Raw genomic sequence first — 11,023 nt, 5'->3', positions numbered from 1 at the left:
AGAGGTTCCAAACTTTATTCAACTTCCAGTCATGTTCATCCCTGCATTATAACGGTAATTGAAAAAATCATGAAATCAATCTTTTAGATTGAACCCGCAAACAACTTGGTTGCTCTATGCAAATGCACATTGGCATCATGTGGGGTTGAAAAGACCAATATAACAACTTAACCAAAAATGCTATCTTGAGAACATAACTTTAGCAGAGACATAACATTCAGGGAAACAACACACAAGTGCACTAGAGCATCTCATTTTTCAAAGCACAGGCTCAATAACTAGGTACACCAAAAATGTATATTGTCAAAAATTCAATCAATCAATTGTTTCACCCTATTAGGATTAACGGAATTAGTTCAGAACAAACAATCTATATTGAAATCACAATAACACTTGAGCAGTGCTAAATAACTAGCTTAATCACAGCTGGTATGGTAAAGTGACATGAGATGTGAGGTATGTAGAATACTGAGAACTTGGTTTGAAAGAAAGGTAACATCAGCAGGATGTACATGTGTCTGACCCCTATCTTCATGCACTTTAAAGGAAAAATATTGTTAAATAGTGTTAACAATGGACTCACTACTCATGTTGTTCACATGTTTGAGTGCACGAGAGAGGGAGAGAGAAAGTGAGCGTGTGTGTGTGTATTGTTGGTGTGTTTTAGTTGTATAGACTAGTTGATCACAGCAGAAGATGCCATCTTGTTGATCCCACACAGCTTGTTACCCCTGTATAAGTTATAGTAACCCTGTGAGAGAGAGAGAGAGAGAGAGAGAGAGAGAGAGAGAGAGAGAGAGAGAGAGATGAATTAACGAGTTACAGAACAATTGTTCTGCAAGAGAAAAATCCTGCAAAAATGTAACATTATTTATTTGGATACTAAATAATTGCTTGTATATGACTCAATGGAAAACACATGCAGCCAGTCACAGCTGTTCAGTTTGAATGCATTCTTACTTGTTCACCATAGTCCTCTCCCCAGCTGTTCTTGATGGCCCAGAATGGAATGCCTTTACCTGTACAAACAGGTACACACTCAGTTACAGTGGCTGCGGTTACACGGACAGGTATATTCCACTTACATTCGGAATGAATGAATGAATGAATTCATTCAGAATAAAAATGCTCATTTGGAATAGAATACCATTCCGTATATACCGTTTGAATCGGTATATACCAATCGGAATTGATCATATAAACACTTTATTCCGAACGCTCCTCTCTGTTTGGAATACATGCATTCTTTTGCACATGTCCGTGCTCAGAGCCCAGCCAATAGGCAGAGTAGGCAATTGCCTAGGGCGCCATTAGGCTGGGGGGGCACCCACCAAGCCAAGATTTAAGTTTGTTTTTAAAGAATAGAAAAATATACATATTTGGACATGATTCAAATTTGGACATGCCTAAATAAAGTGACTAAAGGGGTGCATATTTTCGGCAGACAGATCTACAAGCTGACAAAGCAGCGCGACGCACCGCATGACAAATTGTAGATCAGCGCAAGCGAGTCCCTCACACGATTAAACGTTTAGAAAGTAAATAGCCGACTCTCACGTATAATGAAGAGAATAAGAAGTTTGTTTACAGTTTAACCTCACGACCAAAGGCTAATAAAACTTGGAATGGATATTATATTGTTACGTCCCCACCTAGGGGAAAAAGAGATGCAACATAAAGTGAGACTGAAACCTGCTTTTATTTAGAACTTAATATATATTTACATGAACTTAAATAGACTTTAACGTGCGTGTGCAGGCGATGGCCTCCATAGGATGTAACTGAGGGCGGAACACACGCGTTGCATGAACTAGATTGAAAAATGTCAGAGGCTTGATATGTTTGACATTTCAAATCCGTTTCAATATGCAACTAACTCAACCTGTATTGTTAGAAGGATGCATTCCAGAGAATTTAATTCTGTGTGTTGCATACATCCCTAGGTATGTGCAGAAACCGGTTTATTAGTTTCACGGTACAGCAAAGTATAACATGACCCAAACATGCGTGCACAATGCACATGCAACAGCCACGTGAAGGTAAAATCCTGCCTAGGCCACCAGATTCCTCAGGGCCAGCACTGTCTGTGCTTAGTAATGCTTTCAGAATTGGCAGAAAAATGGTATATCAAATCTCGAATTCGGCCATGGTTGGTGCTGAGAAGCGCTCGCTCCTGCGGGATAAAATGAATGATTCTATTCTATAGCGTCATTTAATAAGCCTGTAATGGTTAAGCCCAGACTAGGAGAACGGACGCTCCGAGGATCTGAGCCTGTGATGGAGGAACAATCTTTACCTGTCCTTGACATGAAACGGGAACATATAATCAAAAGAATCTATTCAGTCAGATAAAAACGTTTTTGGTTTAAATAAAATGAAGGTAGCCTACATGAGAAATGTGACAAGTAGTATAGGCTAGCCTAAGTTTTACTGTGTCTGGTACCAATACAAAAAAAGAAACTGGTCTGAACTTGTAGATCTGCTACTTCGCATTAAAACGTCTATAACAAAGGTACGCAGGCTTGCACCGCATACAACGCTGCCTGGCCAGGAGTCGGTGCATTGCTTCCCGGCCTGCCTACGACCGACTGACCTCCAGCGCGGAGGCACAAGGGGGCTATTGCCTCCTCCCATGCCCACCAGGGGAAGCTCCGCCCTGGGTAGTGGAGCCGGGCGGCCCCTGGTCCATGCCTGGGCGTAGGCGGGAGCCACTTTGCGCATGTCAAAAGTTATATTCCGAATGAATGCTTTGGGTCATGTAAACGAGGAATACTTTTATTCAGGTCCCATGTAAACGGGTGAGTGGAACAGATTATGAATCTCTATTCGGAATGAGTTCATTCTGAATGAATACATGATGTCCATGTAACCGCAGCCACTAAGACTCACAAACAAGCGACACAAGTACTGATGACAGAAGTGAACTTCTGGCAGAAGTCCAAAGGGCAAACTATCAGCAGCAATTACAGTGCAGCAAGACAATAACATTACCTCTGGGTATCAATATTTTAGGTGATTGTGTGCCAGGCTTGTTTATGATTAAAATGTTTGAAACATTACAGCTGCTGGAACTATTTAATATTCATATCTGTTGAATTTGATTCTTGTAAATACTGTAAAAACTGAGAACCTAATAGTCAGCACTGGAAGGCAAATGAAATCAGAGGCCTGCTGACTGGAGGGTAGTGGTAGTCATAATCCATAAGTTTTTTGTCTGTCGTTTCTCTCTCTCTCCCTCTCTCGATGGCGAGAGGTACAGTACTGTAATTTTAACAATGTCCAAACTACAATAAAGACGGCAGTGCTACTAGTGTCCAATCCAGTGCATTCGTCTGCTTCAAATACCTGTCGTCGTCAACTAGTAGGTGTCCTACCCCAAAACAGGGTCTACATTTCTCAATGGAAGAGTAAGGAGACTATCTCCAACCACTGCAGATGTGCAAGTTATTTTGTGTTAACATACTTTAACATACAGATTGGTTAAACTCACAAAACTTAAAATGGCAGGGTGATCAGAGACTATCCTATAATAATGGTAAGATAGGCTGATTCCCACAAGTCAGTGTGTCCTGTCAAATTGTCGATAAGAAAGAAACTGAAATATTATGTTGTGTTCACACTATTGGTGACAAAAGCTACAAAACAACTAAGCCATTTACACCAGCCAATTACGGAACAGAGTAGGAATTTTGGGGAGAGAGAAGGGGAGCGGAAATGGTGAAACAAAAACATATGATTAACACTTCTCTGCGTCATTGGAGTGTTGATTTTTTTTTAAAGCCAGCTCAACTTGTTTTGCTTCATGTCACTGGCTTCCATTGAAAATGACTTAGTTTGTTTCTTTGTTGCCGCTGTGTGAACGCAGCATTACTGTAACACATTTTAAGATCGGCAGCTTGACTTTGCTGCAGGGCCTATCTAATTTCCAAATCCACAGTGCAGAAGTAAGAGAAAAATAGCTGCCATGTGAATATGGTCTGACTATGAAGCAGCTGAAACAGACAACGAAAAAACATGAAAGAGGATGGTGTGCGGATGTGTATTGTCTTACGTTCTCCATATCCCACCAGCAGCACAGCGTGGTCAATCATCCAGGGGTTGCAGAAAATCTTCAGGGGGTGAGACACACCCTTCCTGTAGAACTATGTCGGAAAATTATTGATTACGTTAATACATAACTTAAAGGCGGATATACACAGTAAATAATGTGTAGTATATACACACACAAAATATAGTGGAGGCTAAGTTGATTTTTGAATTACCTGCATGGCAAAGGCATTCAGGGCCACAGAGGCAGGTCCATTCTCAGCCAGCCAAGCAGCAATTTCTGAAACCATAAATAATTGCATTTCAGTCCATTGGTGAAATTGTTTTTTTTTTAGCCTTCTCTGCATTTCTTTCTTTCAAGTACCTGTTCACCAACTCTTTAGACCCCATAGAATTTGATGGAACTGTACATATGGAAAACATTTAATGAATACAAAGACAAAATAAAGCTGGGTGATATGGACAAAATCAAATATCACAATATGTTTGGCCAAATAAAGTCAAATATTGTGACAATATCAAATTCCTTTTTAAATTTTTCAAAAATAGCAAAGATCTGTAACAGATCTACATGCTCATGTCATGATGCATGTCTGAAGCGTGTCTGATGAAGAGCGCAAGCTCGAAACGTCACTAGGCATTTAGTGGGCGTAATCAAACCTGTCTGCAATAAAGCCCATCAGTGTGCGAGTGATTGAATTATTTTTACACAAAAGTATAAAATAGGGGCTCTGCAAGTCTTACTAATAGGGCACTTATGCCATATCACGACATTACTCCACAAAATATCCAGTCTCATATCACAATATAATATTGATATATTACCCAGCATTAATACAAAATGGCAACTTTTTGCCAAACCTTTTTGTTTTGTTATTGTGCCCCCTCACCCTTCTCATCTTTGGATAGTTCCACAGAACTGTTGATGTATGCGGCGACCTTCCCGCTGCTGAAGTCACAGCTCTCCTTGTGACCAGTGTAGGAGTAGTCTGTCTCAGTCTCCAGACCACCTGAAACACACACCATAGTTGAAGAAGAAACATTAATAAAGCGTGTGACTTGACTCGTTACATTGACTCTTCACAATTCAAGTATTGTTTCATTTATATTCCGTGGCAAAGACTTATGTGTTCCAGCATGGAGCACCTCAAACCTATCCACCCTCGTCTTTCTTACCCAGCTTCTCAATGGCCTCATAAGCATTTGATGGCAGCCCGCCTCCACATGCCTGGTCCAGCCCATCACAGTCAACCAGCTCTGTGAGGGACAAATCATCAATAAACAAGTCAGTTTATCTGTATAAGTAAACAATACAACTAACCATGACAAAGAAAGTTGTTTACATGTGCTATTAACCACTTTCAACCTGACATCTCTATTGTGGGCATGCCATTATAGGTGAAATCTTTCAAAAGATTGAAAAAGAGTGAAAATAGAAGATCTACAAGCTCACAACACGTTGCCGCATTGTGAGCTTATAGATCGGCTATTTCGCAACGTCAAACCATCGTATGAGGAGGAATAAAATAGTGCTTAAATGGTTAACTGTTTGTGTGACGTTGTGTCTATGCACATCTGTGTATATGTGTGTGTATTACCTTGTTCAGACAGCGACAGTAAGGTGCCATTCTTCAGGAACCACTGGCCTTCAATGTTGCCTGTAACGGAAAACGCCCAGCAAGACCCGCACATGCCCTGCAAATGCGCACAGATGCATGCACAGACAAACACAAACACATACACACACAAAGTGGGAGAGAAAGAGAGAGACGTTATACCTATAGTAATATTCATCATATTCATGTCATTTGTTGAACTTTCTGAGTTAATCTTTGAGGCCTCTACCTGGTTTTTAACAGAGCTGACGGCTCCATGGTCCCTCCAGTCCATGCTAGCAGGGGCAGGAGCAAGGGCAGGAGCGGCCGGTTTCATTGAACGATGCAGAGTCCATTGGCTCAAGAGGGGATTCAGGTACATAGAACGAAACTCCTCCTCTGTAAAGGTAAACACATGAAAGAGAGAATAAGCGAAAGAGAGAAGTTTGCAAACAAAAAAACAAAGCATGATGTGGATTAAAAAAATAAAACAATATTATGTTCCCTCCGGTCAACTCAACGTTTTTTCATAAATGAATAGCCCATTCTATACTTCATTGCATGATGGTGTCGCACAAAAGTTAGCAAAAATACAAGATCTACAAACTCCTACAAGCTACCATCTTGTAGATCGGGTATTTTTGCTATTTTGGAGAAGTTTGGAAAGAAATGATAAAAAAAATAAAAAAACACTTATGCCCCAAATAGTTAAGTGGTTAAGTCTGTTTGCAGGTTTTATAAATATTTAACCAATGGAAAGTGTTAACAAGAGCGTGTGACCAAATGATAACTACATTGGATCCATTGGAACACAGGTTATTTTTCCCCATTTGCCGAAAAATAAAAGTTTTATACTTGCAAGGTTTCCACCCGACAGCGACGATATAATTTTACATTATAATACAATGCAACACATACAGACTAACATACACACCAGTGAGATCACTGAACTTGGTGACCCCATATTCAGCAGAGCCTTGGTCCAGAGACTGGATCTTCTCAGCCGTTTTCAGATTTTGGTGGAAGACACGCAGACGACGGTCTACCTCTGCAGGGTCATAGGTTAGAAAACATTTAAATTTATGGAATGAAATTTCAAATGGAAGAATATTTGCATAGCGCGAATGAGAAGTTGATATTTGAAGCACTTTGGATACATTTTCTTTTCTTTTTTTGCCATGTTTCTCAGCGCTAATATTTTATGACAGTAGAAATTCCACCCCAATCTTATTATCTTCTTTATCTGTAATTACAAATGTACCGGGTCCCATTTACTGTAAACAGAGTTGTTTCAAAAGTAATCTTAGTTATTTTGTAAACAGTATATTTGGTTAGAAACCAAAGTAAGCAAGCATGTTACAGCATTTGATTTAGAGGTTGTCCGATCTGGATTTTTCAATATTATTTATTTTTTAGGGAAAAGGAAGGCTGATATCAACCAATATTTTTTCTCTCTCTCAGAGATTCCCATATGTAGCGATAGTTAACTCTGTATCCTAAAAACAATATGATTCCATGTGGCTTCCACTCTAAGCAGGCATGTTTATTTAGACTGATATATCGATCAATACAATATATCCAGCTATCGCCAATTTGACTACATTGCAAAAACGCTGCTGATACTTAAATCCCATATGTGTCCTTGGATGACATTTGCAGGTTAATTTAGGAATTAAATACAAAAAATACAAAAACAAAACCAGACCAATGCTTTGTTCAGATCTGGATTTGGAATGGCTTTGTGGAAATATAGGGATTATGGCACACACATAGTGGCATTGTACTGTTCTATTATGTTTTGTGGACAACACACTCACCCTCCTGGCTGCTGTAGACTTTATTGTATTTAGCCACAAACTCTTTGAACTGACCCAGCAGCTCCACAGACTGCTGTCAGATAAGGACCACACACACACACACACGCACACGCACACACACACACACACACACACACACACACACACACACACACACACACACACACACACACACACACACACATTTAGCATGGTAGTATAACAACAACTGAAATACTGAGACACATTTACCTCGTCCAAGTAAACAGTGGGTTGTTTTCAATATCAGACCAAGGCATACAGATGATCAACACGTTCATATGTTGTCAATATGTGTCACCTCCAGTGGTTGGCTCGTAGACAGTGGCAGATGATCAATACTGTTGGTCTCTTCGGGCTGTTGTTTAACTGAGAGAAGGAGCACAGAAGACAGGAGGTGAGTACCAATGTGCACAGTACATTGATGCCATTTGGATGTGATGTTTCGAGGTCGAAACGTCACGTCCAAATGGTGGAAAACAATAAATTGTAACTTTGGAGCATGATCCAGTGTGCAGACTTCATTGTTTTCGGATTCTGACCGCTGCCCGGCACATGGTACAAGCTAACACAAAACGACTACTTATGTCATTTTGATATGTGCTTATACTATTTTATTTATTTATGGATTTAAAAAACTTTTTTCAGACATTGACTGACCTGCAGGCTGACACTTCTGTTTGAGCATTGTTGAAGTGCCCTGCCAGGGGATGTCCCAAATCTCGAACAAACACACCTCCGTCTAGCAGCCACAAAGAGGACAGGGGTATTTGATATTAAAGCATATAATACAGTATATCACTTTGAGAACCAGTGTTCTAAAGACAATTGGTGTGGTTGAGTTTCTTCAGTCCTACAGGTAAAACAGGATGTCAGTGTCAGTGTATGCTACCCTACCCAGGATGACCTATTTGCAAGTAACACAAAGGAGAGAACAAAGCCAACTTGTACTGAGCATGAGTTTACTAAGGTCACTATAAGTCACCAGACTACAGACTACAGAACAAAGCAATAATTATGTGGTATGGTATGGTACATGCGCTCGCTTGCTCGCTCGCACGCACGTACACGCACACGCGCACACACACACACACAGTTATGAAATGTTAACCTCTTCTCATGCAAGGCCTTGATGTTGAGAAACCAACTGACTACACAAAACAGATCTCTCCCTCTCTCTCTCTCACACACACACACACACACACACACACACACACACACACACACACACACACACACACACACACACACACACACACACACACACACACACACACACACACACACACACCTACCTTCAGTTGGTGTGGCTCAGGATAGAAATCGCATGTTCTGAGCACAGTAGATTTCTTGCACTGTGTGTTGCTCAACTCCACTGTGATGGAATAGCGGATTCCCTTCACCAGCTGCAATTGCAAAACCCACAAAAAGAGACAGTTTTTGTTTTGTAAACCTAAAGATCAGTAGCTTAGGAGGTTATCATGTAGACCAGGAGGAGGAATCATGCCAATGCTGTTAAGAGCAACATTTTCAAGTTACTGTAGTGCACACACACACACACACACACACACACACACACACACACACACACACACACACACACACACACACACACACACACACACACACAGTATCTAAGGTCAGTGGTGGAAAACGTACTCACATTTTTACATAAGTAAAAGTATCAATGCTTATGCTACAATATAGAAATACTCTGTTGGAAGTCAAAGTCCAGAATTCAAAATGTACTTAAAAGTACAGAAGTATTGGTATCAAAATGTACTTAAAGTACTCAAAGTAGAAAGTACTCATTACACATAATATGTATATTATTGTCCCATTTCACAAGTTTTCAAATGTATACAAATATTTTGAAAATAGCAGATATACAAGCTAATTGAGCTTAGTGAGCTTAGATCGGCTATTTTCAACAACTAGTAACTTTAAAAAGTTTTCAAATAATTGTAGTGGAGTAAAAGTATAATATTTGCTTCTGACTGAGATGTAGTGGAATAGAAGTAAAAGTACTGAAAATGCTGTCTCCAGTACAATAAAAAAGAATACCTAAAAATTGTACTTGAGTAAATGTACTTAGTTACTTTACACCACTGGTTATAACGGGCTGAAGCGAGTCAGCAAGTCATGTGATGCCGCAACACAGATGGATGCGCAGATGTCACACAGTTCAATGCAACAACACTGCTGGTGCACTGACGTAGTTGTTTACAAAAACATGCACAGTATGTAGGTTAGTTATATGACCGTTATTATCGGTTCATAATTATTTTTCAGTAAATTACCAATTCGACACAGAATCATCAAACATGACGCATTAACACGGTTATTAAACGGCATTAAAACATCATAATAATTAATAATAATCATACCTGTTTGCTTGCAGAAATGAGCCTACTGACTCTGCGGACGTGCATTGTATTGGAGCCCAGGTTGTAACGCTCCTCGGCGAACTGGAGAGCCTTCTTCAGGCCCGGGTCCGTCTCCATCAGTCGGATGGGGGTCCCCGGTGCTCCGATCAGAGGCCGGTCCAGGTCCTCACCCAGGCCCCGCACCGAGCCTAGGACAACGGCCATGGCCAAGCACACGATTAAAGGACCGCGGTGGTAGAACCCGGCGTCCATGATGTGGTGAAGAAGCCGCAAGATCTAATTGAGAAGAAAAAGGACCGCTGTCCAGTGTACGTTCTGCTATAAAAGCAGAATGTTTGTTTTATCAGTTTAAACACAATCGCTCGAATTATCTATCAATGAGAGAGAGAGAGAGAGCGATTACACAGCCGTAAAGGGTCAGTGTTGCCAGGTTTTGTGAAAGAAATAAGCAGCCAGGTGGTTATGAAAACAAGGCCAAAAGAAGCAACTATTAGGTCACATGAGCACTTGTTTAACTTAAACCTACATCGGCTATTTGAAAATAGCTGATCTACAAGCTCACAACGCGCGTCGTGAACTGGTAGAAAAATTGTGAAGAAAATGTGCATATTTGTTAAACATTTAAAATTACACAAATGTTGTAGGGCGCCTGGCATAAATTATTTTCAGATGGGGGTGCGCAGACAAATACATATTAATTTGGTGGTCCTTGACATGAAAATGTTGGAGGATTATTGGTTTAAACAACCCCCTAACAAGCCCAAAATATCTACACTTTAGAAACAATTAAGCCCAAAAACCCGCAGACACCAATATTTACAAGCATGTAGAGAAAAACAAGCCCAAAGTCGCTTAAAATAAGCAGACATGGCAACACTGGTGTTGCCAAACAAAACGAGGACGATGAAACGATGGGAGGAGACTCTTGGCATTAAAGGGAGGCTGTATTCAAGAGCTGTAGCTACTGCTGTGTTGTGTTGTGTTGTGTTGCACATGTATGGTGCTCATATAGATCCTTAATAACTGGTTAAAGCCTTCTTAATTACAATACGGAGACAATAGAAAAACATATATGCATCTATCTATTATTATACACACATATAATGTATATACATACAGTACATAGGCTAGCTATACAGTATACTGTATCATTAATTTC

At 40.3% G+C, this 11,023-nt stretch overlaps 1 protein-coding gene across 2 annotated transcripts; it reads right to left on the bottom strand.

Moving 5' to 3' along the window:
• ctsf (cathepsin F) lies at positions 1-10,471 on the bottom strand. Of its 2 annotated transcripts, none has more exons than XM_084085816.1 (14): positions 9,865-10,471; positions 8,773-8,883; positions 8,138-8,219; positions 7,779-7,846; positions 7,460-7,532; positions 6,577-6,690; positions 5,893-6,041; positions 5,646-5,742; positions 5,224-5,304; positions 4,938-5,057; positions 4,263-4,327; positions 4,052-4,142; positions 961-1,019; positions 1-751 (listed from the first exon to the last, which is right to left on the bottom strand). In XM_084085816.1, the coding sequence occupies exons 1-14, from the start codon at positions 10,114-10,116 to the stop codon at positions 677-679; spliced, it is 1,437 nt and encodes a 478-aa protein (XP_083941942.1). In that variant the 5' UTR covers positions 10,117-10,471; the 3' UTR covers positions 1-676. The 2 variants fall into 2 exon arrangements, with proteins under 2 accessions (XP_083941942.1, XP_083941943.1); XM_084085817.1 differs by having other exon boundaries at positions 7,460-7,529; positions 9,865-10,470.
• Between the last annotated feature and the right edge of the window lie 552 nt (positions 10,472-11,023).

The sequence above is a fragment of the Gymnoscopelus microlampas genome, assembly GCF_963454915.1.
Source record: "Gymnoscopelus microlampas genome assembly, chromosome: 18".
NCBI lineage: Eukaryota > Metazoa > Chordata > Actinopteri > Myctophiformes > Myctophidae > Gymnoscopelus > Gymnoscopelus microlampas.
The sequence above is the reverse complement of the archived record's forward strand: the minus strand, read 5'-3'. Positions and strand labels throughout refer to the sequence as shown.

Bases quoted from the DNA above. Each gene is read 5' to 3' on its own strand.
- ctsf (XM_084085816.1), bottom strand. From the start codon at position 10,116: ATGGACGCCGGGTTCTACCACCGCGGTCCTTTAATCGTGTGCTTGGCC. The intron at 1,020-4,051 runs GTAAGACAATAC...CTGTTTGTACAG, and splicing joins GCTGGTGGGATATGGAGAAC to GTAAAGGCATTCCATTCTGG. The intron at 752-960 runs GTAAGAATGCAT...TCTCTCTCACAG, and splicing joins GAGAGGACTATGGTGAACAA to GGTTACTATAACTTATACAG.